This window comes from Pyricularia oryzae, chromosome 2, assembly GCF_000002495.2.
Source record: "Pyricularia oryzae 70-15 chromosome 2, whole genome shotgun sequence".
In the NCBI taxonomy this organism is placed as follows: Eukaryota; Fungi; Ascomycota; class Sordariomycetes; order Magnaporthales; family Pyriculariaceae; genus Pyricularia; species Pyricularia oryzae.
In genome coordinates this window covers 544,080-569,868 of record NC_017850.1, presented here as the reverse complement: position 1 = coordinate 569,868, position 25,789 = coordinate 544,080, and the positions used below count along the sequence as shown (strand labels likewise).

Here is a 25,789-nt window from a genome sequence, read left to right as displayed (position 1 = left end):
GACGTTTGCACACGTGAGGTATCACATGGTGCGACCAAATCTCCACTCAAGCTATCCACTTGCCCCGCATCTGGAGCACTGAAAAAGTTTGCGATTGGGAAATTTTTCGCCTTCCGGTGGAATTCCAAGAGCTTCACACAACCAAAGTTACACGCAGCACAGCGGATGCTGCTGCAGCCCTCATCCCGCCAGCTCTGCCAACCTGAGCTGTCTGTCTGACACTCGCTCAGTATTATTGGTTTCCAGGCCTCCCATTACACATGAATTTGGGGTCAGCTTGACTGCTGCCCCCACCAACATCGGCACCACGACGTCTTTATTTTCAAAAGTCTTTTTCCCTTCTCAACACCTTTTTGAACCAGTCGCAGCCAGTTCTGCATTTTTAATCCGCGCCACCGCCGCCAAACAACACACTCAAACCACCTTTATTTACCTCAATACCCGTAATCACTCAAGAAAAGGCAAAAAGATGCCTCCCAAGAAGGCCAAGGAAGAAGAAAAGATCCTTCTGGGTCGTCCAGGGAACAATCTTAAAAGTGGCATCGTGAGCCAACCCCCGAGCCTGGATGCACATTATGCCACAAAATAAACCAATTAAATAAAATCCATCGCAACAACGTCTGACTGTCGCAACAGGTCGGTCTTGCCAACGTCGGCAAGTCAACGCTGTTCCAAGCCATTACCAAGTGCAACTTGGGCAACCCCGCAGTACGTCACCAACCCCGGATGCAGCCGCGGCTTGCATTTTGTGTGGACGCGCTCGCATCACAACACCTACTTACACGGTAACTAACCTGGTACTACTAGAACTTCCCATATGCCACAATTGACCCAGAAGAGGCTCGCGTCATCGTCCCCGACGATAGGTACGACTGGCTGTGTCAAAAATACAACCCCAAGTCAAGAGTCCCGGCCAACTTGACGGTCTACGACATTGCCGGCTTGACGCGAGGCGCATCAACTGGTGCAGGTCTTGGAAATGCTTTCTTATCGCACATCCGTGCCGTAGATGCCATCTTCCAGGTTGTCAGGTGCTTCGACGATGCTGAAATCATTCACGTCGAGGGTGATGTCAACCCCACTCGTGATCTGGACATCATCAGCGAAGAGCTGAGGTTGAAGGATATCGAGTTTGTCGAGAAGGCGCTGGAGAACCAGAAGAAGAAGACGCGTCAAGGCGGCCAAAGTCTTGAGCAGAAGAAGGCCAGGGAAGAGGAGGCCACGATTGAGAAGATCCTGGCCTGGCTCAAGGACGGCAAGGATGTCCGAAAGGGCAACTGGGGCCCCAAAGAGGTATGTCAAAAATTTTCTTATCAGCCCGAAGCAATCCAAACAACATTTCATGATGATCAAGGGTCCGTGACCCGATTTCTTAACCCAGCTCGTCGAATGTCCTCACAAATAACGCAGAGGACGTACTGAGAGAACATTTATTCTGATTTTTGTTGGCTATTTGGATTGTTTCCGGCTGATGTGGTGGTTTGTTGATCCTGTGGGCTTGCTAACATACAAGCAATTTGCTAGGTCGAGGTTATCAACCCTCTCTTCCTGCTGACTGCGAAGCCAGTGGTTTACCTGGTTAACTTGTCTGAGAAGGATTACATCCGCAAGAAGAACAAGCATCTGCCCAAGATTGCTGAGTGGATTAAGGAGCACGCCACCGGCGACCCAATCATTCCCATCTCAGTGTCTTTCGAGGAGCGCCTGACGCGATTCGAGACTGAGGCCGAGGCTCTGGAGGAGTGCAAGAACGTCGGTGCTGAATCTGCGCTTCCCAAGGTCATCATTCAGATGCGCAAGGCTCTTAACCTGGGAAGCTTCTTCACCACCGGTACCGACGAGGTCAGGCAGTGGACCATCCGCAACGGCACCAAGGCACCACAGGCCGCCGGTGTAATTCATGGTGACTTTGAAAAGACTTTTATCCAGTGTATCGTGTACAATTACAATGTACTCAAGGAGCTGGGTGATGAGGCAGAGGTCAAGGCCAAGGGCAAGGTCATGACAAAAGGCAAAGACTACGTTGTAGAGGATGGAGACATCCTACTGATCAAGGCCGGTGCCGCCAAGGGCTGATAGTCTTATTGGAGGCGCTTTTTAGCATTGAAGTCTAGCCTTTGCCAGAATTTGGATGTGACTACCTTAGCTAGCCTAGACGCTAATAGCGATTACGATGAAATGGGTTGATGGAGACCCTGGGAGATCACTCAACTACCGGAATTGACAAGTGCCTAGGAAATGAATACCCAATACGCGAGTGCCCATAGCTTCGTATGAGAAGGATACCCCCTGAGCCTGAGGCACCGTGAATTTGTCGGCAAACCCACCACCCACTTCTCTGCACTGCAGGCTGGCTGTCCTATCCCACAAAGTTCAAAGAAGACGACGAAGGGTTGAGGTTTCCAGATAAGGTAGAGAGATGAACCGAGCCGTGGTGGACCTGGAGGCCTGGACGAGCCACCGTTGGATGGGACGTCGTTACAGGGTATCAGCCTGCATCAGCTACCCCTGAATCGTAGACCAATTAAATGCTTTGCCCACGATGGGGAATTCCACCAGTACGTGAACTGTCGAGCGGTGAGGCAAGAGCAAGAGCTAGGTCTCTGTTAGACAAGAAGTACCTCCACTGCGAAACGGCAAAGTAAATTACATTGACAGTAACATTGAGCCTGCGGGGGGGGGGGGGGGGGACGCTGCCCCTCCTTTCCCAGTGAGCCCACAAATTGATTGCCGGCAACAGCCTCTCCTACTCGACGAGACACACAAATCCCCAATCCGACTGCGAACAGCATCCCAGTTCTGCCGTTTCCTCCATAGTTATCTAAAGCAAATCACCAGTTGCTCTTCTCTTTTGGACTTCTTACTCTGCGCTGAGCGTAGCATTGAATCCAAAATCATCAACTGAGAAAAGTGCCTAGAATCCACAATGAAAGGCGAGGTAGGTGATGCTTTTTTTTTTTTCTTGCTTCTTTCCCCATTCCGTTTGCTCGCAAGATTTGCTATCTTGTGCGAAGCCTGTTGGCAGAATGGCGGTCTACTAAGACTCCACGGTATCTTTGCCTCGTGGGCGTATCAATCCCGATATCGAAAAAGCTTTTTTCCTCGCCAACGCCCTTCAATGGCGGCAGTTGGAGGAAAAGAGCTTTCTTTTTATGCTTGCGACCTTTGCGCCCAGGTCTAGTTTTGGATACGTATCATGTCTCCAGTACTCTCTTTCTAGGGTATCCTACCGGTGTTGGAGTGATGAACAGATCAGAATGGACTGCAATAGCGTCAACTTTGCCAACGAAGTCATCAACTATAACTTGTATAACTGACCGTGCTATGACTGCGTCGATAGGTCCTTCACCTTCACCTCGGCCAGGCTGGTACCCAGCTCGGTAACAGTGCCTGGGAGCTGTAAGAGAGACCGGACCTGCCGCGACCACGGCGAGACTCCCTTCGCTAATTCTTTATTCTACAGCTACCTTCTCGAGCACGGCCTTGGCCAAGACGGTAGACCTGACCCCAACATCAAGGATGTTGCCGATGGTGGCTCGTACGAGACGTTCTTCACCGAAACTAGCAATGGCAAATACGTCCCGCGTTCGCTCTTTGTCGATTTAGACCCTTCGCCCATCGATGAGATCAGGACTGGTAGCTACCGTTCGCTCTTCCACCCCGAGCTGCTGATCAGCGGAAAGGAGGATGCCGCCAACAACTACGCTCGTGGCCACTACACTATCGGCAAGGAGATGGTCGACAACGTCATTGAGCGCATCCGCCGCGTTGCTGGTAAGATGATCTATGATCCCGAGGACGGGGAGGGGGAAGCTACCCCCGAGTTTCTGCCGGAGCCCGCGCTGACTTTTGCCTCTTGACAATTTTCCCCAGACAACTGCCATTCCCTTCAGGGTTTCTTGATCTTCCACTCTTTTGGCGGTGGTACCGGTTCCGGTTTCGGTGCTCTGCTCCTCGAGAGGCTATCGACCGAGTACGGCAAGAAGTGCAAGCTTGAGTTCGCCGTATACCCTGCCCCCCGAGTCTCTACAGCAGTTGTCGAGCCCTACAACGCCGTGCTTTCGACGCACAGCACCATCGAGAACTCCGACTGTACATTCCTCGTCGACAACGAGGCTGTCTACGACATCTGCCGGAGGAACCTCGATATTCCCCGCCCGAGCTACGAGCACCTGAACCGTCTCATCGCCCAGGTCGTCAGCTCCATCACCTCGTCTCTGCGATTCGACGGTGCCCTCAACGTCGATCTGAACGAGTTCCAGACCAACCTTGTGCCCTACCCCCGTATCCACTACCCCCTGATCAGCTACGCCCCCGTCATCTCTGCTTCCAAGAGCTCACACGAGAGCTTTAAGATCCACGATCTTACCTTCCAGTGTAAGTCTATTTTTATCCAGGTATATATATGGTCGACACGACTGGGTTACTGACATTTCTTCATATAGGCTTCGAGCCTAACAACCAGATGGTTGTTTGCGACCCCAGGAACGGCAAGTACATGGCTGTTGCTCTGCTGTACCGTGGTGACGCTGTGCCCCGTGACACCAACGCCGCTGTGGCTGCCCTCAAGGCCAAGGCATCGTTCAACCTGGTCGAATGGTGCCCTACCGGTTTCAAGATCGGCATCAATTACCAAAAGCCGGTCGCCGTTCCCGTTCCCGATGGTGACGGTGGTCTTGCCTCTGTGGACCGCTCCGTCTCCATGTTGTCCAACACCACTGCTATCGCCGAGGCCTGGTCGCGTTTGGACTACAAGTTCGACCTTATGTACAGCAAGCGCGCCTTCGTGCACTGGTATGTCGGTGAGGGTATGGAGGAGGGTGAGTTCAGCGAGGCTCGTGAGGATCTCGCGGCTCTCGAGAAGGATTACGAGGAGGTTGCCGCCGATTCGTTCGAGCCAGAGGAGGGTGATGCCGAGTACTAGATTATGTAATCTGCGCATGGTGTCTGGCTTGTTATGCACCCCTTTAATATGTCAGTTGACCTGCAGGCTTCTTCAAGAGTGCTTGATGGTTTCGATGTCGGATTTGTTCGCTGCGAAAGAAAAAGCCCTTTTTAGTGCTGCGTCTGTCTCATTGGGTTCTGAAAGACTGCGCCTGGATTTGTTAGAGCTGACTGACTTATTTCTATTGTTGATTACATTGGAGGTTTTTTTTATGATGTTTATCCTTCATAGCCCCAAAGGAAGATACCAGCATGGAGTTTTCTTTTCATACCCAACCGCATATTGTTCTGCTGCGTGCTTTTGTGGATGATTCTATAATTTGAATGAACTGGTGTACTTGTATGAACAAAGCTGGCCACGATACGGCTCTTGCCTGACCAGATCTTGGTCAATGGGGGGGAGGGGGGGGGGGGGGGGGGGGGTTCTCTCTCTCTCTCTCTCTCTCTCTCTCTCTCTCTCTCTCTCTCTCTCTCTCTCTCTCTTTTCGCTGCAGTAGCAAGATACGGCTGCGTAGCTCGTTACATACTTGGTTTCACCCTCGCCGCGCATACAATCCTACTTGAGCAGACCTAATCGGCAAGTTGGAGATATTTACAGTACATACCGCCGTCGATCAACGGCAATATGGCCATAACAGGGATCAAGATCTTTGATAAAGCTCCAATACCTACAATTACCACGTCCATCTGAGCGTGGGTGAAAACATCGGACGAGGTGGAATCCGTGGCATATACCATACAATCATTGGCCCATACGCATCGTGTAAGGGGCGGGCAAACAATATTTTTGTTTTTGGGTGGGGCATATTAATCATGTCATGTAACCTATCCATTCTTCCTCAACTCTACACAATAAGCATCCCAGACTGAGGATGCAAGTGCGAGAAGGCCTTTTATTCTCAAATTGAGTGAAGTTCTTCTTCATGTCGATCCCTTTGACTTCCAGTTAGCAGCTCTTGTGGCGCGCCTCTTTTGGTTCCCCGAGACTGGTCTCTTTGATTTCTTGACTTTGCTCCCCTTGAACTTCAAATCCTTTGGTTTTCCTTCCTTGACACTGGCGCGGTGCCCTTCAAAGATGATTTCCTCGGGAGACTTGAAGTCCGAGTCGACTGGGGCAGCGTTCGCCGCCTTGCCCTTGCCAAAACGTGGCTTATTAAAGCCACCGAGACGTGCAGCTGCAGAACGACCAAGGAGCTTGCCGGCTCTGCCGGCCCCAGTCTTTTCCTCAACCGTAACCTTCCTCACATACTTTGTGCTTTTTGGCTTGCCTGCATTCGCGAGCGCTGATGCTTTTGACTGTGTCGCACGCTCCATAGCGCGGGCCGTCTTGTGCGGCGCCTTACACCTGGTTACGCGCAGGGCACGTGGAAGCAGTGGCGGGAACTTCTTGCCGTCGAGAAGGAGAGCCGCCTCAACCGAGTTGGCATCGTAGAACTGCACATAAGCAATGCCCTTGCCCACTCGCGTTACACCGTCACGTACAACCCGTACATTTTCCACCTTGCCGGCAGACTTGCCGAACGTGCGCCAAAGACCTTCCTCGACGTCCATCGGAACCTTGGTCCGCTTGCGCTTCTCTTCCTTCTGTTTGCCGTCCTCATCAACCGTAACGTTCACCACGGTCTCATCGTCCACAAACCCGAGATTCCCGACAAAGACGCACCTCCGGTGATCGACAGGGGCTGGATGCGCAACGCTATCGGTCCTCAGATGCCTATCAAGCACCATGGTGCCGTTCAGCTTGGTCACCGCCGCGCGAGCGCCAGCAGCGTCCGAGTAAACGACGTAGGCATTGGCGGACTTGGTCGTGGCGTCCATGACGGCTTCGGTAATGACAGCGGCCCGCTTCGGCATGGCGGCAGTCGCGACTGGGACGGAGCGGAAGCGCAGTGACTCAATAGTCTGGGGCGGCTTAGCCTCCTTGTCCAGGACTGAGGCGAGATGAGCCATAAGCTGTTTCTTCGCCGACTTGGATGTGATAGCTTCCGTGCTAACGTTTGAAAGGAAAACTGTCCTTCCCGCCTTGTCCAGCTCGGTCTTCTCGTTATCCGGGAGCAGAGACTCGTGAATCAGACCACCAGGCGCGTCCGCACTGTCTTTGGTGCTCTCATTGCGCTCCTTCTTGGAGCGCTTGCTCCGGTTCTTCTCCTCGTCCTCCTCGGCGGCAACTTTCTGAAAGTACTTGGTCTCCAGGTCATCGTGCGCGTCGGCCTGTTTCCTTTTTCTTTTCCTGTTGTTTTCTGAGCTGTCCAGTAGTTTAGACGCAGCCGCCGCCTTTGCAGCTGGCTCTGAGCTGTCTGCTTCCTCGTTCTCGTTATCATCTTCCTCCCCCCCTTCGCCCGAGTCTTCTCCGATCGAAGCATCTGAATCCATGTATTCATCAAGCTCGCTCAATTGCTCATCATCAACCTGATTTTCACTCTCTTCAAGGTCATCATCACCAGACTCCTCATCTTGCGACACCGGTTCAATATATCTTGGCTTCTTTGACGGTTGAACAGGACCAGACTGTAGTGAAGAAGCGGCCGCGCGGTAAGCAACTGTACTATAGCAGTCTTGTGAGACTGCATGTCATGGGATCAGGGCACGTACACTTGATGCGAATAAAGCATCGAGAGTGGGGTCGATGGCGGACGTGCCGAAAAGGGATCTAGAAGCAGAACAATTAGCTGAAGTCTTTTCCAGTTAGTATGTTCAGGTCGTGACGAGTTTGCATACTTTTTTGGCATTGTGTTATGCTTTGATGCTCAGGCGTGACACCTTGCTTGCTGTATCGGGAATCAAGACGTGCAATTGTTGACCGCGTTTCACGTAGCAAGAAAAAAAATTAATAGCGGCCGGCATGCAGGCTCCTGCACGGTTGTCGCCCGCTTGAACAAAGCTGGTGTGGGGTGGCTTCAGGGAAAATTCCACCCGCAGCGAGCTCGGCTTTAGTTCTGCCATTGGTCACCGCCCAGTATGATGTGAGTGCGGTGCGGGTTTGGCAGCCGACTCTAAAAGTGCCCAAGTCTGTCATGAGCAAGGAAGGGAAAGCGGGCAATCCGTCGCGAGAGGTCCGCTCTTCTCCTCTTGTTGTCCCAGTTCCGTCTTTTGCGCTGCCACCACCCGCAACCCTTCCATACTTCGGTTCACCACTGCACGATTATGATGTGAAGTGAACATAATTCCGCGGCCTCGACTGTTTTTTTTGTTATTTTCTCCCTATCCACAAATCTTCCAAGCATCCTTTCTTTTGTACGCTCAAGCAAGCCCATTCTCACAGCTCGCAGTCGCTGGCTTGTTCACATCGTCCCCCCGGTCTTGCCCACCTCCTACAACCCGAACGAGGCCATTTTGACACAACAACAATTCCCATAAACACTCAAACTGACAAACTGCGAGCTTTAACCTAATGGCTGCAAGCGACGCGGCCGTCGCTACCCTGCCAGCGTCGAGCCCGCTTGTCTCGGCCCTGCACGAGGGTAGCGCGAGCAACATGTCCAGCCCTCTCAGTGACGTCGAGGACAAGGATGGAGATGACGACCTCATGGAGCAGCTGATGCGTAAGAACGTCACTAGCATAGGACACAGCGAGAGGGGGACCCCTGCGCAATCTGAACGCGACGATAGCGTCGCCGACGACGACGAATCTAACCTCTCCGAAGTCGACATTAACGACTCCGAGGCCGAGACGGAGCGCCTTCACGATAGCCCCTCAAAACTGAAAGAATTTGGCGGGTCGACCACACCCAAAGCAGACCGCACAGGCAAGAGGTTTCTCAACACAAGAGACCGTGACTTCCAATTCAGCCCCAGCAAGCTCAAGCAACAGACAAGAGCTGGTGGGGCCAGCGACCAAGAGAACGATGGTGTGTCGGACTCCGATAAAGACCAGAGCGACAGCGATCTCTCAACGCCATCCGGTCACAGCAAAGACGCCCTCGGCACTCGCCACGATAACAAACACGATACCGCCGTCGACGGCGGCCATGTATCTGGAGACACAAGCACTACATCTTCGTCGGACACAAGAAAACGCAAGCGATCGCCCGCAACGGAGACAGTCGAGGCGGACCAACCGGCAAAGAAGCGCGTCGGGTCCGTTGCGCCAGCTGCGGATGCGACCGATGACACAACCATCCGGGGTAGTACGGCTGAGGCCACCCCGATAAACACACACAACGGTGATCAATCAGACGAGGATATACCCTCTCGCGATCATAAGAATCCCCACCAGACATCAAAACAAGATGCAAACGGCACCGTGGCGCGACAACAACCAAGTCCGGGCCGATCAAAGCGCAGTACTTCTAGGAAAGAAAAGCAAATGCGCGCCGGAGATGATCGCGATCCAGAGCCTGCTGCTGTTTCGCCCCACGAAATACCCGCTCCTACTACCGAAGGCGAACTTCCCACCACCGAGGAGCATGCCGAGGCCGAAGCCGATGTAGACATGGAACCCGGCGATGGAGACGGTGATGTGGAGTGTGATCAGGATGCGGAGGCCTTACACAAGGACGAGGAAGAACGTAAGCTTGTTGACACTACCTTTTATTCCAGGAATACGGAGAAAAGGCTAACTCTCATCTCAGTGGAACGAAAAAAGGCTGCCCAAGAGTTCATACTAGGACTCGAAAAGTCGTTTGCAGAGTTCAGAGACCAGTAAGTACGGGTGCAAAACCCGAGGGTCCTCCAAGATTTGTTGGACGAGTTCTGACTCAGTCAATGCAGGTATTACGAAGAGCGCCTGCGATTACTGAATGAGGAGGAGGCCATGCTCATGGCCCCTGAGCCAACACACCCTGATTACTTGGCCATGATGCGGTGCGTCGATGCACGCCGCGACGACAAAATGCGAATAATCGAGGCCGAGTACAGACTAAACCAGGAGTCTCTCCAACGCTGGGCTGTCGCGGGCAGATCACAGATCATGTCACAATATTATCAAGACGTTCGCAAGACACGCGAACAAGTACTCGAAGAACTCGGCGACGAGTGGTACAGGATACAACAACAGAGGCGCTGCCATGCCAACAAAGTTGCCGATTTCACGTTACGCTATCCAGAGTCAAGAGCCAAGGCCGTCAAACAGGTCACGGCGTACAACAAGGAGGTTTCCGTTTTGTCCGAAATAGCAAGACACAAGGGCTTCCCAGGCGCGCCTAGGATATCCGGTGCAAGTTCGGCAGAAATCCAGGACGACCTGAATGAGATCAAGGTAAGTTGCGGCGCCTACAAGGGTTGAAAAGCAGCTTTAGCCCATCCTGACTTCACTCGAATTTGCCAGCAAGCAAAGAGGGAGAGTAGCCATCACGCTGGAGCAGTGTCGGCAACCTTTCAAGACTACGGCGCTATTCCGAATGAAAGGATATTAGGCCCTGCGGGAGAGGAGTTCCTCAAACAGACACCATGGGCAAACCCAAATCATCCGTCGCACCAACACCAGTCTCGGCCACGTGAGCAAACCACTCCCAAGGAGGCCAACGGCAGCAGCCCGCACTATCAATCCGGGCCTTCTGGTGGTCGCAACAGCCACAATGCAAGAAGAGCTCAAATCGGGCATGGTTCGTCGGCAGTCAACGGAACCTCAGCAATGCCTTCAAGTATGCTGAAGTCCGGGATGATGGCGATCAAATAAACGCCTTGCTGTGTTTGCGCGCATGCTCTTGAGGAGCTGCTGCAAGTTGGCGGTGCGATCCCTGCCAACACTCCCTCGCAACCTCTCAAGTCTCATTTTACGTCGGTTTTGGCATTGTTTGGTGGAGTGTTAGTCTCATTGCAGCGGCACTCGGCGCCGTCTATTGGTAGACGCATTGATACAGGGGTACATTTTGGCTTGGGTTGTGGCGTTAGGAGACTTTGGTGTTGTGTGTTTTCTTGTCTGTTCTTGGTTCTTTCTTTGGGCTGGGTTATTTTCTTTTGCTTCTCAGTATAATACCCACACAGCATCCTTTTCCTGGCTACTCAACCACAGTAGACCGAGAGTTGGCCTCGTGTATATCATATAACTTTTAGAAATTTCGCACACCAGGACAAAGCTGGATTCTTTTGTTGAAATGCCAAGAGAGACATCGCTGTGCACGCGGGTGAAGCAGAAGAGTCTATGAACACATCTGCTCATAGTTGGACCACCTTGGTTTTCTGGCTTGCTCTTTGTCTTAGTTCTATATCACAAAGCAGACAAAGTCATCGCGTATAAGATGGACTTCTCAGGATGCATCAGCTTCCTGATATTCCACAAAAACACGTGTAATCATGCTGAGATGGAAAATAGGTTTCCTAAGAATTTTTTTTTATTCTTCTTCCGTTAAAATGAATCTGGAGCTGGGTATTTCCGTTTCAAAGTATTTTCATAAGTACACCTGGAAAATAGTACACCGGGCATCATGCCCTGTCACTCGCCTGACGATTCGTCCAACTAGGTACACATCATGAAGAAGATGGTTGCTGGATTTTGATGTTTGAGGGTTGCCGCGGGGTCTCAGGCACCTTGACGTCCTCAAACTCGTCTTGACCGATGGCGTGAATTGTGTAGGCGTCTTAATACCAAGACAAAAATACGGTTAGCGATCGTTTTATCTTCGAAGGAGAGCGGGACGTGCATATAGACTTCTAGGGAGGAGATAACAAGCAGGTTTACTGACAAACTCCGGCAGTAAAGGCGGCGAGCGTGATGCCGGCGATGGCGTTCTTGACGAGGTATGGGCGACGAGCGCGCACCAGAGCTGGGTTTTGCCGGTAGCGGCGGTCGTAGTAGCCTTCGCCTTGGAATCTGGAGGGTTGCGGCAGGTCGAGGGGTCAGCAAGTTACGGTCATGGGTTCTCGGCGTGCGTGCGGTGTGTACGGTGTGTATAGTGTGCATAGAGTGGCAAAGGTTGCTTTGGGTTATCCAATTGCTTACCCTGCCATTGAGAATGCTATTGGTACGTTTGCGCAAGAGTCACAGAAGGACAGCGGAATAAAACGGCGGCGAAGGTGCTCGTGGTGAGTGTGTCTGTCTGTGCCTGTGTGTGTGTGTGTGTGTGTGTGTTTTTTTTTTTTTTTTTTTTCTTTTTGGGAGTCGCTGGGATGAGTGAATCGAAAGAGCTTGGTGATCGATACCGTCAATCGCGTGACGCCAAGTTTAGAACCGGCTGGCAACGGATTGTAGTGGGCGGCAAGGCTGCGGTACCGGTACGAGTTCACTGCCAGGATTAGCCCTATCCCTGAAGTACCGGCTACTTGGTGGTCCATGTCCAGGGTCCCACCTGGGGAGCTCCTTGGATTCTGCATAGGCCAATTTTGAGCCGCAGGACCAGGCAGCTCTTGCGATTGAGAAGGGCGCTGAGCGCAATTGACGTCGACACTTGGTCCATCAAACAACCACATTTTCATCGGCCAACAGAGGGGACATGCATCTGAAATCTGCACACTGTTAGATGTGTAAACTCTCACTGCGCATGACAGTAGTAGACTGGGCTTTTCTGCTACAATATTTTTCTTTGTTCCCAGGTCGAAACTCACGTGGAAATTTGGATGCTTCACTGCGACGCGTTCGTTAGCTTGCATTTTGGACGCGGCCAGCCTCCAACACACACAAAAGAAGGCGTCATCGTCGTCTTAAAGCGACATTGAGAGGCCCAGCATTGATCTTACACTCTCACCAGATCAAGGCTACGACGACATTTTCAACCAGTCGGGAAATCGGACTCCTTTTAATAGGGTCAATCTTTTGCGTAGCTAGCTGGTCTGATTTAGGCTCTGGCGCTGCTTTCGCGCAGCACAGCACCTGCTCCATTGGCCAGCCGTTATGGCTTCGGCAACTCAGTCTCCCATAGCGGAGCAAATCCGTCAGCTTAATGACGCTCGCAAGCATGTGCTCCTCGACGTCAAGGTCTATTCGTCCATCGTGCAGGGGATCCTACCCATAATAGGTTCCAAGTCGGCACCAGAACTTAGGAGATGGGGTGCCGACTTTCTTGCCGAGTCGTTCGCAACACCGTCGCTGCAGTCCCGTGACAAGGAGACAATGAGCCTCATGGTCTTGGAGACGCTGAGGGCCTGGGTTGAGAACCCAAGCGAGGACGCGTATGTCGTGAGGAGCGCTATTCAGACCGCAGCTAGTATCTATCCTCTAGTAGTTCGATGGATGTATGTGCCTTCTTCGACCCCAAACGGTGCCCTCTTGTCCTGCCCTCTCGCGGTCCAGACACCCATCATCCCTTGTGCGCTCCCAAGTCGGTCGTCATGACCATAGATGCGATTTCGCTAACCATGTACCTCCCCAAAAATAGTATCAACAACTCGTACGACACCACAACGTGGGAGCGCATAACTGCCATCAAGTCGAGGATCTTTCAGCTATGGAGTGGAGAGATTCCGGGCGTCAAGATCTGCTGCATCAAATTTGCTCAGCGCGTTGTGCTTGCCCAGACCGTGTCCATCAATGGCGAGTTCAAAGTGAGTTGGTGGACTCCGATACCCAATAGAAGCTATTCCTTTGCTCACTAATGCGTGCCTAGCGTGATGGTCTTGACATTTCTCTGTCAAATATCCCACAGGGCCACCCGGTTCTTGACCCCAGGAATCTGGAAGCGGAGGCTATTGGACTTCTGGACAGAATGCTTGGGGTCTTACAAGATAACAGCAGGTATGAGAGTCCATACCACGTGGGTGTTTTACAATACTGACCCCTGATATATCCTTCTACAGCGACGCACTCGTTGTCGATGCTACCCTGAACTGTGTTGCGATCCTGATCCGTACGAGGCCGGCAACCTCGAATCGGATCCTTAATGCGGTCTTGAACTTCAACCCCCTGAAGCTAGCAAACTCACCTATGACACCCAAAACCCGTGTTCTTGTCAAGTCGATGGAAAAGACAACGAGAATGTTGCTTATGCATCTCATACGACGGTAAGGACCCAAGACCCTAGCAATGTATGTTTGTCACCATGCTAACAGTTAAGCAGTGATCCACAAAACCCAATGAACCCTCGCATCCAGCAACATATTGAACGACTTGCCCGTTCGCGCGCCGACATATTCGACGACAATGCTGGCCGAAAACGGGCCTTGGCTGAGCAGCAGGCCGCTGCCTTGGGAGATGCCAAGCGGCAGAGGCTCGCATCAGGCGCCGTCGTTGTTCCTCTGCAGGAGATTCCGCCATTGCCACCGGGTCCAACCACTTTGGCTGCTATTTTCACACTCACAAACACGCCTGGCCTCCAGTCATTCGACGTTTCTGTGGTTCCTGCTGAGTTAACTGCAAAGATCTGTGTCTCAACGCTGGCTAGGATAGACCAACAGCTGCTAGATCGGGGTATCAATGTGAGTGGTTGCCTTTTCTTGCGGTTATCAAGCTATGAAACAAACCTAATGAGTTCCGTGTTAACTTGATATCCTCCTCAGGGTGTGCGGGATCGGTTGAAAACCCTCGAAGCGGCTGCAGCGCAACCTGTACTTATAAATCCCGCTACAGCTCCATTGGGAGTTGACGATGACGATGACGACGACTACGAGCCTGACTACTATGCCGCAGAGGATGCAGAGCAAATACTCAACAAACAGGACGGTCCTTCCCGCCAAGAAGAGGCCGAGAAGATGGAGGCTGCGTCCTTGGCTCTTGGGGCATACAAGCTGCCTCCTCCGCCAGTCTTGCGACCCGAAGAAGCCTCAAACGCTGGTCGGGGAATTGTCACAAATGTCTTGGGAATGACCAAGCAGCTTGAAGAGTCCGGTTCCAAGAGGTCCAAGGCAGGAATTAACAGACTTGCAGCCAGCTTATACGATCGTGAATCTTGGATCACTGTGATTACTCGATTGGCTACCCGGTCTTCATCTGCGCTAGAGAAGACCACGATCAAGGAGGAGGACGGTACACCGCAGATACTTGGTGACAAAGTACGCGAGGCCCTCTACAATTACGTGCTAGAGGACTTCCGAAAAAGGATCGATGTAGCCATCTCATGGCTGTCAGAAGAATGGTACAACGACCAGCTGCAGAAGAGGATGGCAAGCGACGCGCCTCTTCACTACGACAAGGTTGCATTGCGACTGGTGGATGGCATAACCCCATACTTGCATGCACAAGACAAGGTGCTGACACGGTTCCTGGGTGAAATACCTGAGGTGAACCCGGCGATTCTAAAGCGCGTTGAGGGTATGTGTAGAGACCCATCGTTGGCAAGTCTGGCCTTGACGAGTCTGGTGTACTTGGTCATGATGAGGCCGCCAGCCAGGGAGATGGCACTAGATGCGATGCAGGGTATCTGGACGGAGTGTGAGTTCAAGTCTACCTTCTTATTTTTTTCATCTTGTCTTAGCCTCTGAAAATTTTGAGTGACTTTATTTTGCTAACTGGATGACATCTATGTGTTACTTCAGACGAGGAAGCTCGACCACTAGCAGCCAAATTTCTAACGCGATGGAGAAAGGCGTTCTTGGAGGCCAACAGCGGAGCTGGACAAGCTGGCCAGTCAGTGGCGCCAACAGCGGTTCTTGCCAGTTAGTGGGTGTGTTTTTACTCTCTCAATATCTCTCTTCCTTTTCTGGAATATCAACAAGGCATCTTGGGCCAGCAGGCTACAGTTATACACTTTTCTAATGGCGTGTATGATACATCATTTTGCTTTGCTAAGATAACGATCGTTTTTGGAAGGGGGCGTGTGAGAGGTTACGATCAGGTAGCCAATGATATAGGCAAAAGAACAGCTCAGGCAACTCTGGCAACTAAGGATGGTTGTGAATAAAATAAGCTGTGTACAGTGAAAGTTTACAGAGTCAACGACATCGGTTAGTGTGTCTGTGACATCTTGATTATATCTCGTCCTTGCCCCCAAGGTTTGATCCATGTCATTCATTGTACTTGCGAGTATACACGCAGTATGCAATTTTCGGTCATCGTCGTGCAGGTCACGAGAATTCGAATAAAGTAACGGACTGGCAAGGCATGGGGTGCCAAAATGTCAGAATTTTTTAAATTTAGCAAGGCCTCCGCCTGTCTGTGCTCACGTTTCGTTTGCACAAGATGACTGGGAGCGCTGGCTGTGTTGTTTGTGACGCCACCATCCGTGTCGGGAATTGAGTGCCTTCCAAAAACTGGTATCTGGGAACATCCCCAAGCAGCAAGGCAGATATACCAAAGTGCAAGCATGTGCGTCCTTCTGTTTTGTATGATTGCTGTGTACATTAATAACACCACTTTCGACATGTACCTACCGTATGTATGTACAGTAATAATGGCCCCGTACGCTTTCAGTTTGTGTTAATCCTTCGTACCGAGTAACAATTAACAGTCCCTACAGTAGATCGGGCGCGGCAATATGTGGGTCAAATTGGTGTGAGACAGGTACCTCCAGTTGTATTCCTGCCAGGTACGACGTAAGCCATGCCGGTTGCCCGGGTCACCCCTACCCCTGGGTATCCACTTGCGGTACACCGGAAATGGTGCCGCACTTGAAGGGGGAAGAGACCCTCGAACGATAGTCAGGTTAGGATGGATGGGTGGGTTCGTCCATACATAAGTACCGTACTGTGCTACTTTGAGCTCTCTCCTGAAGTCCTGGCACAAGACCCTGTATTTAATATCTTGCGGTTTTACTCTGGTACGTCCATTGGATGAATTCCAAGATGAACCCCTGTTATGCACGCCCAGGATTTCCATTTCACAGCTTGTTTGTTTCTGAGATACCCTTCCCCTTTTGCTTTATGCTTTACAGTGTTTTTTTTGCTTTTGCTTTTTTACCCTCTCCTATCCCCAAGCTCCCCTTGCCCTATCTGTAGACTGTCTGCCTGTGAGGCTGAACAAACAAATTTCCACCCCGACGTGGATGAGGTAACTCCGTATGCCACCGCGTGACGAAAAAGGCATTTTGGTACAGCTGACAGCTGGTTGGTCCATGTAGTTTGTGGAGTTGGGCATGAAAATTTGCCGAGTACATTGGTTCAAGTACTATAGTTATTAGTTGCTCTCCGTACCTAAAAGTACTACTAAAAGTAGGTAGGTAGGGTACGGTACGTACAGTAGTAATGTGCCCGGGTAAGGTACCGTACCAAGTCAGCCGCTTGTCTCGCTTCCCCCCAAACTTTCGCAGCTTTCGTCACATTTCGTTTGTCGTTGTCAATCGCTCGTTTGTTCATCGGACAATCAATTGCTTAAGACGAGTCGGGCTCGACATTCCTCATCCGGAATTGCAATTGCATTGTGCATTGTGCACATATGTACATTTTAACGGCAGCAGTCTGGTAGGTTCATTTTCGCATCCGATGGCACAATTGCCCGTGAGACTTAGGACGAGACGAGACAGAGACAGAGACAAACAAACAAGAACAAATGAAGAACAAAAAGGAATAGACACCATAATCCAATTCAATTCTCTTCTGCCTCGTCCTTGTCCCCAACACATTCGTTCTCCTTCTTCAAATTTTTGTGTGATTTGACGCCGATGATGGGGTTGGCCATGGAAACGGCCGCTGACAGAGCAACGCTACCAGAAGAAATAGCAAACAAAGCGCAGCTGTCGTCCAGTCGCTCACCCGCAGAACGGCCCGCGTCCGACACCATCGGTTCTTACCTGGTTAAACAGGCCTCTGGTGCTGCTGCTATGCTCAATCGCTTGAGGAAGCCTCGGCCGCATTCCACATCCGAGAAATCACGCTTTGTCTTTAAAATTCACCAAGACGATTCCATAGGTACGTTGCGTTGTGTTGCGTTGTGTTGCGCGCGGTCGATCTGCCCATGAAACACCAAACCGAGACCGTTTGCATACTGCCGAGGGGGGGCCTTGTGGTAGGAGCCGCGAGCAGCCTGTAAATCTATCTGCATTTTCCCCTCTAACACATCTTCCTGACATGCATTCCGCTGTTTTATTTTCTTATCTACAAAAAAAATCTCTCCCGGAGCCTTTTTGTGTTTGGTGTGAGACGTACTTGCACACCGTCCGCAGCGCTTTGAAATATCCGCAGGCTTGTGTCTAAATTACACTGATTATCTGACCGTTTGGCGCATGAAACTGACTTGAAGCCTTCTTCTGCCCCCAAACAACAAAGGCCGCTTATCGTTGGACGCAGATCCGAGAAGAGCCACAAGACCATCGATCGATGACAGTCCACAACGAACGACGCTGACGCCGATCCACTCACAGTACGCGAGGAGTATGGGCGGCACCTCCGCGTTACAACATCAACAAAACGACAGCAAACCTCTACCCTCGCTCCCGGCGTCGCCTTCGGCGGAAACAGCCCCCGGAAACGCCCGGAGAATGGCCTCCACGATTCGTTCTGTGCCGAACCACGACAGTAGGCCCTCGTACGACGAAGACGCAGACTCGACAGAGTGGTCCGCCCGGAATTCCGCGTCAGCCTTTTCCAGCTCGCTCCAGAGCGAATACAGCACCGTATCTTCTAGCTCGCCGTATACGTCACAAACAAACGGTGCGAACGATTCGCGGCCAATCCCCAAAACAAAAAATAGCCAGAACACACCAGCGGCGCACCTGGCGGCGCCAAATCAGCATCAAAGGCTCAAACAGTCGTCGAGGACACCAAGCCCGGACAGCAGGGGTAGCATTGAGGTACCCAGGAGGGAAAGTAGTTTGGGCGTTACAGATCAGCCATATTCACGCCGGAGCCCCGGGATAAGCACTAGCCCAAGTAACGGCAACGCGTCAAAAATGGGCCGGCAGGAATCTTCTGAAGAGGGCCTTGGGTGGGATTCGACAGTGGGAAAGGCGGCCCTGAGCGGAAAGACCGGTAGAGTCATCAACAAACTGGTCTCGGATAATGAATCGCTGAAGAGAGACATACAGATAGAAAAGCTCAAGGCGGAGGAGTCAAGGCAAGCAGCTCGGTTATTGGAGGACAAAATGGAGCGAATGGCAGCCGAGTACGAAAGCCGCCTGCTAGACGCCAACATTACCAAGACCCTCCTGACGAAGAAGGAACGCAAGGTGGAGAGCTTGCAAGCAGCCGTAGAGCTTGAGAAGCAGCGGACGGCTGATGCACGGGACAAGGAACGGACCTGGCGCGAGGAGATGAACAAGGTGCGCGGCGATTCAAAGCGGACCGTCGAGGAGGCGACGACGCATGCTGCGCTGATGGAGGGCCGGTACAACGCCATCAGCAGCCACTGGCGCGATCAAGGGGAAGAGGTCGACAAGGCGCTCTCGCGGGTACGCAAGGAAATGTCACAACTGCTGAAGGAACGGGCGCTCGACGACGACAAGATCAACACTCTCCGCGAGCTTTGCGACCAGCAGGACGGCAACATTAGGGAACTCCGCCGGCAGAACGAGGCCATCGGGGCAAAGTTTGCCGAATACAAGGCGACGCAGGAGGAGGCGCTACGGGACATCAAGACCAAGGCGGCGCAGCGGGAGGAAGAGCAGACGAGGCAGCTCGAGGAGGCCAGAGATGTGCTGCACAAGCTCAAATGGGCGCTGCAGGTCAAGGAGAACGTGAAGGGGGCGCAATGAATGAACATCAAAGATGGCGAAACTATGAGCCCTTTGGTGGATCCAAATCCGACGTATATAAGACGCTGCTGCAGGCGAGAACCGTTTTTACGTACGGGCGAGGCAACGCAGCATATACAAGAAGCTGACAACGGTGCTTGGCATACCATAAATGTGCATTTGCCACACCCATGATATCGGGGAATTCCTTTTCTTTTATTCCCCCATGACAAATTGGCGTTTACTCTCCTTTTTTTCTTTTTCCCTCCTTATTTCAAGGTACATATTTGCAATTCCCAGAAGACAAGGTGTTTGTTTTATAGATCCTTTCGATTGTGTCCGTCGACGACGACGACCCACCAAACGCGCTCTCTTTTTCTTCTTCTTCCTTGGTCTCCTTTCTTTTTTTTGGTGTATTATGATGGCGTTATACATTTTGGTTCAAATTTGTCGACAAAAAAAAACAACAACAAATATCCTATTCGGGTTCTTCTAGAAAAGACACTTTCAGTCCATGGCTCGGCTCCTAAATTTCTTGTTGCATCGATTCTTAGGGGTGGGGGTTGGCTTTAAGTGTCCGCTGTTTGTCCTCGGTGAGGGATCTCGAAGAAGCCTTCTGCCCAGAGATGGCGCAGCATTTACGGGTTCAATATAGAAAGCTTGTCACACTGTCGTGAGTGTGGTGAACAATAGGGTGTCTCGGGGGCTTCAAACAAGAAATATGTTGGCCAGTCTAATGATTGCTTAGTTTGTGGTCAGGTTGGTGAAGTAGTCAGGCAGGCTAGGGGTTAAAACGTGAATTCCCAGGTGCTTCTGTGGCAAACTTAGAAAAAGGATTGGGCGGCTGTCAGCTGCCCCAAGCTACCGCCTTTACCTACCGATCAAAGCAAGTAATGGGGGGCATATTTGGGCAGTTACTGTAAGTATGGTATTAGCTTTTGTTTTCTCTTCCGTTTGTTCGGTCGTTTGATTATCAACTCAGTCCCAAGGCCACCGCAACAACAAACATCTCACGGCATTTGCAACTCTGATCAAACCTAAGGCAAGAAGGCCTTTGTCATTCCTTGGGTCTACCTACCTACCTAACCTGCCTACCTAGGTACTTATCTTCTCTTTACCTTAATTCCAGGGTTGTTGGACTGTGCGTTTTGCAGTGAAAATTGCACAGTTTGTGGTTTTTTGCCAACCTTACGCCAGCCGCCGCCCTCCTGTTCAGTTTGTGCCTGCCATTCTTGGTAAACCCTACCAACCCATCCAATAATACTATTCTTTCTACCTCTGCCTGCCTGAACCTTTGCTCGATCTTTTCCCCAGTCGTCGAGAGATCAAAGTTCTTAATCCATCCATACCTGTCTTACATTAACCTCACCTCCACTACCTTACTAGGAACTTCTAGCTTGGTACACGAGGTGGAAAGAGAGAGTGCGAGGCAGATAACCCTCCCACGTTCGTTACTCGCTCACAGTACCAGCTGCGTTGATTACCACACATCTCTGTGGGCAAGCTGATCGGTTCAAGGCATTCAGATGTCACATCATCCCACAGCATCACGAAGCTAAACTTTAGGCCATGAAAAACGCATTACCCTCGAAATCCGATTCTGACCCTTCGCGGTCACGGTCGGGTTTGATCAAGACACATGATGAATTTCACGTTCTTACGTTTTGGGTTTACCATGAGCGAGCCATCTCACACATTTTGACCGAGGCCAAGGCGTTCAATATTGTGAGAACACCCACCGGAACCCAGCGCTACAAATATGCATGTCGAAACTAGCTAGGCACATTTGATACTGATAACCATTTATAAGCCGGGCTGTGATATTACTTATCAGATCAACGGAAAGTGGTTCAAGTAAGTCACCAACAGCTTATGCTGCCGCGAGCCATTCTAACTTGTGAATAACAGGATTGTCTGCCAGAAGAAAGACACAATCAATGTTCAGGACCGTTTCACAAGCCTTTTGTCGAGTCTGGATCGGGACATCATATGGGATGATGTGACTGGCCACGATCAAGGCCCTTTAGTGAGTCCCATTCTCAGACCAAATGCTTCATTTCTGTTTTGCTGATTCTGTCCTTGTCGCAACGTCAGGGCCATCCATGGATACTCCGGCTTCGACAGCCCATCGACGACAACGATGTGACGCCGAAGGAGAATGAACTTGACACCCCCTCCGGCACGGAGCTTGCTCATGTTCTTGAGGTACCTTCGGACTTCCAGCATTACAAGTTTGTGCGGATTTTCAAGGACATCGACGATTTGGAGCCCGATGGTGTTACTTGCGAAGATATTATCTGCCAGGAGTCGATATCCAGGCTTGAACAGCTTTCAGCCGTTCATATAGCAGCACCTGGGCTAGGACGTATCGTTTATGTCGGCGGCGAGATCCGGTGCAACGTTGACACTACCATTTCGCGTCTCTCGAATATACGCAAGCGCTTCCATGAGGCCAATCCTCAGGTCCAGCATACTCTGTATACAGAGTCATCTGCCCGTGGCACACCCGTTGAGGCCAGGCTTTGCAACGACATAAATCCTGTTCTAGTGTCGGGATGCATCCTAGATCCCATGCATGGTGTGGAGGCCACGCTTGACGAGTATAGAGGGCTTAAGAAGGCTGTCAGTATTAGAGCCGTGCAAGTCGGCCCTAACGGCAAAGAGCAGTCCTTCTTTGGTCCTCGGTCAAAGGGCTTGTTCAAAGTCCCTCAAGGAAGGCGGTACATTCAACAAACTGCCAGCTGGAGGTACGTTTCTAAACAGCCTGGCGTCGTCGCTGGCGCAGCGAGCACCATGAGCAAGGCCGGCTCCTACCTTGGAGAAAAGCCGACGGTAATGGGTTGGATGCAGAACATCACTCTGGACCCCCCTACAGGAAATGGAATCATCGATTCTGACCTTGGAATTTCCCATGAGGTCGCTGCTCCTCCGATCACGAAGTTCGAACAAGCAAGGTCTACTTCTTCCGCCGCTTTTGGTCTATTGTCTCAGCCACGAGTCTATCAAAAGAGCAAAAACACCGACTCGGTTGGTAAACGGCAGGCGGTAAATGTTGGGATGAACGCAAACCAACCCAAACACTTGGGCTTTTCGCGACCGCGGCCAACGGAGACCCAGCGTCATACCTCACATGAGGCAAAAAACCCTTGGTCCTCTACAGCTGCAACATCGAAGACATATGCACCCAGTTCATTGGATGCCTACCGGACCCGCATAGGAACGGAAGCATGGAGTCAGGGTACATGGCCTGCCCCTCCACCTCCAGCCTTGGACTCTTTCGCGGAATATCCGGCCCTCGGAACGCCGGCCAACTCGAAACCAAGCACCAGACCACATCGTGGTTCACCAACCTCCGCCGACCTTCCGCAGATAGTCAGCCAATCTGAGGATTGTGTGCCGACAGAAACGCTTTACCCGCAGGATATTCTTGAGGGAACATCATTTGAGGCTCGAGAGGTGAACACAAATACAACGCGACCCTTTGCTTTTGATATGGAGCCACTTGTCCCCCTTCAGGGAACAATTAATCCGCGTCCTTCAATTATGGTCTATAATGACAGGGAAACCGACACTTTTCACAAGACTATGAGACAGACGGCACCCTCACGCAGGCTACAGGCACGTTCCTATTCAGCAGCAGCCCCTGTTCAGCCGCATCTGACGAAAGATCCAAATGTCGAGTTCATGGAGGATCTTAACACCAAGGTTGGTGGTTTGCTTGAACACCTAAGATTCCGAAGAGGCAGAATAGACCTCAGCGTTGTGTTTGGACGCGCCTATCTGAAACGATTTACCCGAGAAGGCCTTGCGACGAACAAAATATATGAGGAACATTACGGTTGGAACCCAGAAGTTTTTCTGGAAAGAATGCACAAGCGGTACTCGTCGTCAGAAGACGTACTCTTTGCAAACATACTTTCCATATACGGCCAGGACGCAGAGGCTTTGCGCGAGATCACCAGGCTGTGTGCTGCTTCTCCCACGCAAGTTGAAAAGACGACGCCATGGGAACAGCATGATATCCGCGTGATATATGAGTTCAGCTGCCAGATCGACGATGACAACCTTTTTGTCATTGAGGTTGACGCCGAGAGCTTCAAATTTGAGATCAGGGATCTGCCTAACCAAGTGCCCCCGATTCTTATTCATTGCCTCCATCGCCATTGGGACTTGGCTATTACTGCTGCATGCTCTTCGGTCCAAGGAGTTAACAAGCTTTGTCAGACCTTTGGCGAGAATCTAGTTAAGTCTTTGGAGATTCCGTAAGTGCATCCCAGTAAAGACGGCCGTCCATCTGAAGACGTTCGCAAAAGCTAAGCTAACAGCCTTATTTTCCCGAACAGCTCAAACACGACTGGAAAGCCCAAGCTATGCTATAGCGAGGCATATCATAGCAAACCAAACAAGCCCATAGTGACTGCACTGCGCGTTCTGCACATTGTGAGTTTTGTTGCTCCTGATAAGGAGACTCAACTTCGCGTTACACAAGTCCAAAACATGGCGACAACGCTGCTTCCAGGTCGGCACGCAGGTTGGAATCGATATACAGCCTCTCTGGCAAAGGAGAGTCCGGACCAAGGCATCTTCTCGACTTGGTTCACAGCATCTTTGTCATCCAAGAAGTCTGATGAGATGCTCAAGTCAAATGTGACCTTGAACTTGGGGGACGAAGCTGAGTGGACCACGAAAGCCTTCCTAAGAGACGGGTGCGTCGAGCCACTATTGAAGCACGCGCTGGCAATGGTGAAGGGGATGGACAGCATCGGAGTTTTGTGCGATAATGGACATGCGGTGCCTTCTGGTGAAGTGATCACCATCCCAAATTCACTAGCACAGATCGACTTTTGGTAGTCGTCGGCAACTGGAGGCATTTTGACTGTCTCAATGGGGAACCCTCGGTGTTGTATCAGACTCAGCCTTTGATTTGAGATGACTATAGAGGCTGCGCGGTGGCCTTGGTAGTCTTTCGATATTCTTGTCGCCCTTCTTTGCTTTATCTGTATACATTTCTATTACGGGCAAATTTTTGAATGTCATGGGGCGTCTGGGCACAGAAGGCGGCCAAATCAGGGGATCGGGGTGTTTGTCTGACAGATACTGGTCGATGCTGACTTATTGAGTGTCTGATGGAATCGATTCGTAGCCCTGACAAGACTATGTGACACATAGATATTATGTTAGGTTGGAGATTATAATGAGTTGATGGATTTACTTCATTAAGACCGTATCTATTTGCTAATCGAAACCGACAAGAAGAGTGTGTTTCATACGTGCTGTAAAAGCTATCTGTGAATCGAGTTGCTGATCACTTGTCGGACAAATTATACATGACCAACATGCATCGGGCATGCCTGTCTGCCTGGAGCGTCCTCTGCAGTTCGTAATTAATGGAAAATTACTCGTCGCAAAAGTTTGAAAGTCGACCAGAGCTTATTTCCTTTCTATTGTCTGTTGGTTTGGTCAGGAGACTCAGGACACAAACGAGTAATTGCGCAGCAAGTTTCAACTACGCATGTCGAATATCTTCAAGCGGGAGGCAAGGCCATTCCAGTATCAAAAAGTTATAGACTAGTTCTAGCAGACGGTTTTTAGTCAACCGCACGCTGTTGGTGGCCCAAAGAGGAAAGCGATCGTCTACGTGCAGTTGTGCCGTGGGTCAAGCGACAGTCTGAACCATGGGTTGCAGGTCTGGGTGGCTTGGAGAAAGCGTGAAGATCATCGATCTTGACTCTCCACGCTGACGATGCATCTTGAGCCGACATGATGTTTGCATTGCCAAGGGGGCAGTTGGAATTGGCAGTTTTGGCCTCGAGTGACAATAAACCCCCATCGTGGAACTCGCAGCTTCGTTTAAGAGCCTGGACCGCGATGCTGCTCCAGTAGAGACTTGTGGCTCTGAAGTACCGACGCCTCAGCCGTTTATTAAGTCAAGGTACCTCTTTCAGGCGCATACCTTATTTCGAGTATGGTAACTATACTAAGATCCAAAACCGTGTATACCGCGACACTCCGTTAACCTCGTCACAGACGACATGAGGACTCCCATTGCTAGGCCTGATGTCGGGGCCGAGGGGGCCGATGGCATTGTCTTCCGATGTCATGGCCCGGCTGACATTCAACCAGCTGGAGCCCAGCAGGTTGAAATACTCTTTGTCAGAAGTGGGTTATCTGGATGGAGTGTTTGGCCAAGCGCCTCTCGAACCTACTCATCATGGCCGCAGCAGGGTACGTCGGATGGGCTATACGGTTGTATGCGTGGAACTCAGTTTCCACCTGTATGATGCCAGATATACCGAGAGTTCCCGTCGGACATTGGATGTCGTCCAGTGACAAGTATCTCGGAATAATCATTTGATCGAGTGAATCGGTGATAGAGACCGTGGTAGCGAGGGGGAAACGTGAGGGGTGATGAGTGACTAATAGAGTGTCATTGC

The 25,789-nt window shown here is 51.2% G+C and overlaps 10 protein-coding genes across 10 annotated transcripts; 6 read left to right on the top strand and 4 right to left on the bottom strand.

Moving 5' to 3' along the window:
- The first annotated feature begins 124 nt into the window (after nucleotides 1–124).
- MGG_10957 (uncharacterized protein) lies at nucleotides 125–2,264 on the top strand. Its single transcript, XM_003713403.1, has 4 exons — nucleotides 125–544; nucleotides 637–708; nucleotides 808–1,293; nucleotides 1,525–2,264. Exons 1-4 carry the CDS (start codon nucleotides 470–472, stop codon nucleotides 2,074–2,076), a joined length of 1,185 nt encoding a protein of 394 aa, XP_003713451.1. The 5' UTR covers nucleotides 125–469; the 3' UTR covers nucleotides 2,077–2,264.
- Nucleotides 2,265–2,721: 457 nt separating this feature from the next.
- MGG_11412 (tubulin alpha chain) lies at nucleotides 2,722–5,299 on the top strand. Its single transcript, XM_003713402.1, has 5 exons — nucleotides 2,722–2,938; nucleotides 3,341–3,399; nucleotides 3,464–3,774; nucleotides 3,874–4,377; nucleotides 4,446–5,299. The coding sequence occupies exons 1-5, from the start codon at nucleotides 2,927–2,929 to the stop codon at nucleotides 4,922–4,924; spliced, it is 1,365 nt and encodes a 454-aa protein (XP_003713450.1). The 5' UTR covers nucleotides 2,722–2,926; the 3' UTR covers nucleotides 4,925–5,299.
- Nucleotides 5,300–5,579: 280 nt separating this feature from the next.
- Nucleotides 5,580–7,789, bottom strand: MGG_11063 (nucleolar protein 12). The gene is made up of 3 exons (XM_003713401.1): nucleotides 7,663–7,789; nucleotides 7,537–7,594; nucleotides 5,580–7,452 (listed from the first exon to the last, which is right to left on the bottom strand). Exons 1-3 carry the CDS (start codon nucleotides 7,671–7,673, stop codon nucleotides 5,866–5,868), a joined length of 1,656 nt encoding a protein of 551 aa, XP_003713449.1. The 5' UTR covers nucleotides 7,674–7,789; the 3' UTR covers nucleotides 5,580–5,865.
- Nucleotides 7,790–7,877: 88 nt separating this feature from the next.
- On the top strand, nucleotides 7,878–10,987 carry MGG_11064 (uncharacterized protein). The gene is made up of 4 exons (XM_003713400.1): nucleotides 7,878–9,452; nucleotides 9,516–9,585; nucleotides 9,655–10,141; nucleotides 10,211–10,987. The coding sequence occupies exons 1-4, from the start codon at nucleotides 8,336–8,338 to the stop codon at nucleotides 10,559–10,561; spliced, it is 2,025 nt and encodes a 674-aa protein (XP_003713448.1). The 5' UTR covers nucleotides 7,878–8,335; the 3' UTR covers nucleotides 10,562–10,987.
- Nucleotides 10,988–11,145: 158 nt separating this feature from the next.
- Nucleotides 11,146–12,011, bottom strand: MGG_10819 (uncharacterized protein). Its single transcript, XM_003713399.1, has 3 exons — nucleotides 11,825–12,011; nucleotides 11,568–11,695; nucleotides 11,146–11,462 (listed from the first exon to the last, which is right to left on the bottom strand). Exons 1-3 carry the CDS (start codon nucleotides 11,830–11,832, stop codon nucleotides 11,353–11,355), a joined length of 246 nt encoding a protein of 81 aa, XP_003713447.1. The 5' UTR covers nucleotides 11,833–12,011; the 3' UTR covers nucleotides 11,146–11,352.
- Nucleotides 12,012–12,241: 230 nt separating this feature from the next.
- MGG_10820 (uncharacterized protein) lies at nucleotides 12,242–15,800 on the top strand. The gene is made up of 7 exons (XM_003713398.1): nucleotides 12,242–13,053; nucleotides 13,197–13,362; nucleotides 13,425–13,552; nucleotides 13,615–13,818; nucleotides 13,875–14,232; nucleotides 14,314–15,184; nucleotides 15,289–15,800. Exons 1-7 carry the CDS (start codon nucleotides 12,713–12,715, stop codon nucleotides 15,411–15,413), a joined length of 2,193 nt encoding a protein of 730 aa, XP_003713446.1. The 5' UTR covers nucleotides 12,242–12,712; the 3' UTR covers nucleotides 15,414–15,800.
- On the bottom strand, nucleotides 15,615–16,062 carry MGG_14734 (uncharacterized protein). The gene has a single exon (XM_003713397.1). The coding sequence runs from the start codon at nucleotides 16,055–16,057 to the stop codon at nucleotides 15,761–15,763; it is 297 nt and encodes a 98-aa protein (XP_003713445.1). The 5' UTR covers nucleotides 16,058–16,062; the 3' UTR covers nucleotides 15,615–15,760.
- Nucleotides 16,063–17,043: 981 nt separating this feature from the next.
- On the top strand, nucleotides 17,044–19,805 carry MGG_10821 (uncharacterized protein). Its single transcript, XM_003713396.1, has 3 exons — nucleotides 17,044–17,148; nucleotides 17,401–17,595; nucleotides 17,927–19,805. The coding sequence occupies exon 3, from the start codon at nucleotides 18,060–18,062 to the stop codon at nucleotides 19,374–19,376; it is 1,317 nt and encodes a 438-aa protein (XP_003713444.1). The 5' UTR covers nucleotides 17,044–17,148; nucleotides 17,401–17,595; nucleotides 17,927–18,059; the 3' UTR covers nucleotides 19,377–19,805.
- Nucleotides 19,806–23,222: 3,417 nt separating this feature from the next.
- MGG_14733 (uncharacterized protein) lies at nucleotides 23,223–24,206 on the top strand (the record flags this gene model as incomplete). The annotated part of the gene is made up of 2 exons (XM_003713395.1): nucleotides 23,223–23,617; nucleotides 23,699–24,206. 2 exons carry the CDS (start codon nucleotides 23,223–23,225, stop codon nucleotides 24,204–24,206), a joined length of 903 nt encoding a protein of 300 aa, XP_003713443.1.
- Nucleotides 24,207–24,943: 737 nt separating this feature from the next.
- Nucleotides 24,944–25,565, bottom strand: MGG_14732 (uncharacterized protein; the record flags this gene model as incomplete). The annotated part of the gene is made up of 3 exons (XM_003713394.1): nucleotides 24,944–25,250; nucleotides 25,356–25,503; nucleotides 25,562–25,565. 3 exons carry the CDS (start codon nucleotides 25,563–25,565, stop codon nucleotides 24,944–24,946), a joined length of 459 nt encoding a protein of 152 aa, XP_003713442.1.
- Nucleotides 25,566–25,789: the final 224 nt, after the last annotated feature.

Bases quoted from the DNA above. Each gene is read 5' to 3' on its own strand.
- MGG_10957 (XM_003713403.1), top strand. From the start codon at position 470: ATGCCTCCCAAGAAGGCCAAGGAAGAAGAAAAGATCCTTCTGGGTCGT. The intron at 709-807 runs GTACGTCACCAA...TGGTACTACTAG, and splicing joins GCAACTTGGGCAACCCCGCA to AACTTCCCATATGCCACAAT. The intron at 1,294-1,524 runs GTATGTCAAAAA...GCAATTTGCTAG, and splicing joins GCAACTGGGGCCCCAAAGAG to GTCGAGGTTATCAACCCTCT.
- MGG_11412 (XM_003713402.1), top strand. The intron at 3,400-3,463 runs GTAAGAGAGACC...TTTATTCTACAG, and splicing joins GGTAACAGTGCCTGGGAGCT to CTACCTTCTCGAGCACGGCC. The intron at 4,378-4,445 runs GTAAGTCTATTT...TTCTTCATATAG, and splicing joins CCACGATCTTACCTTCCAGT to GCTTCGAGCCTAACAACCAG.
- MGG_11063 (XM_003713401.1), bottom strand. The intron at 7,453-7,536 runs GTACGTGCCCTG...TCTTCACTACAG, and splicing joins ATGCTTTATTCGCATCAAGT to TCTGGTCCTGTTCAACCGTC.
- MGG_11064 (XM_003713400.1), top strand. From the start codon at position 8,336: ATGGCTGCAAGCGACGCGGCCGTCGCTACCCTGCCAGCGTCGAGCCCG. The intron at 9,453-9,515 runs GTAAGCTTGTTG...CTCTCATCTCAG, and splicing joins ACACAAGGACGAGGAAGAAC to TGGAACGAAAAAAGGCTGCC. The intron at 10,142-10,210 runs GTAAGTTGCGGC...CGAATTTGCCAG, and splicing joins ACGACCTGAATGAGATCAAG to CAAGCAAAGAGGGAGAGTAG.
- MGG_10819 (XM_003713399.1), bottom strand. The intron at 11,463-11,567 runs GTCAGTAAACCT...CTTGGTATTAAG, and splicing joins CGCCTTTACTGCCGGAGTTT to ACGCCTACACAATTCACGCC.
- MGG_10820 (XM_003713398.1), top strand. From the start codon at position 12,713: ATGGCTTCGGCAACTCAGTCTCCCATAGCGGAGCAAATCCGTCAGCTT. The intron at 13,363-13,424 runs GTGAGTTGGTGG...ATGCGTGCCTAG, and splicing joins CCATCAATGGCGAGTTCAAA to CGTGATGGTCTTGACATTTC. The intron at 13,819-13,874 runs GTAAGGACCCAA...ACAGTTAAGCAG, and splicing joins CTTATGCATCTCATACGACG to TGATCCACAAAACCCAATGA.
- MGG_14734 (XM_003713397.1), bottom strand. From the start codon at position 16,057: ATGCTTGCACTTTGGTATATCTGCCTTGCTGCTTGGGGATGTTCCCAG.
- MGG_10821 (XM_003713396.1), top strand. From the start codon at position 18,060: ATGGGCGGCACCTCCGCGTTACAACATCAACAAAACGACAGCAAACCT.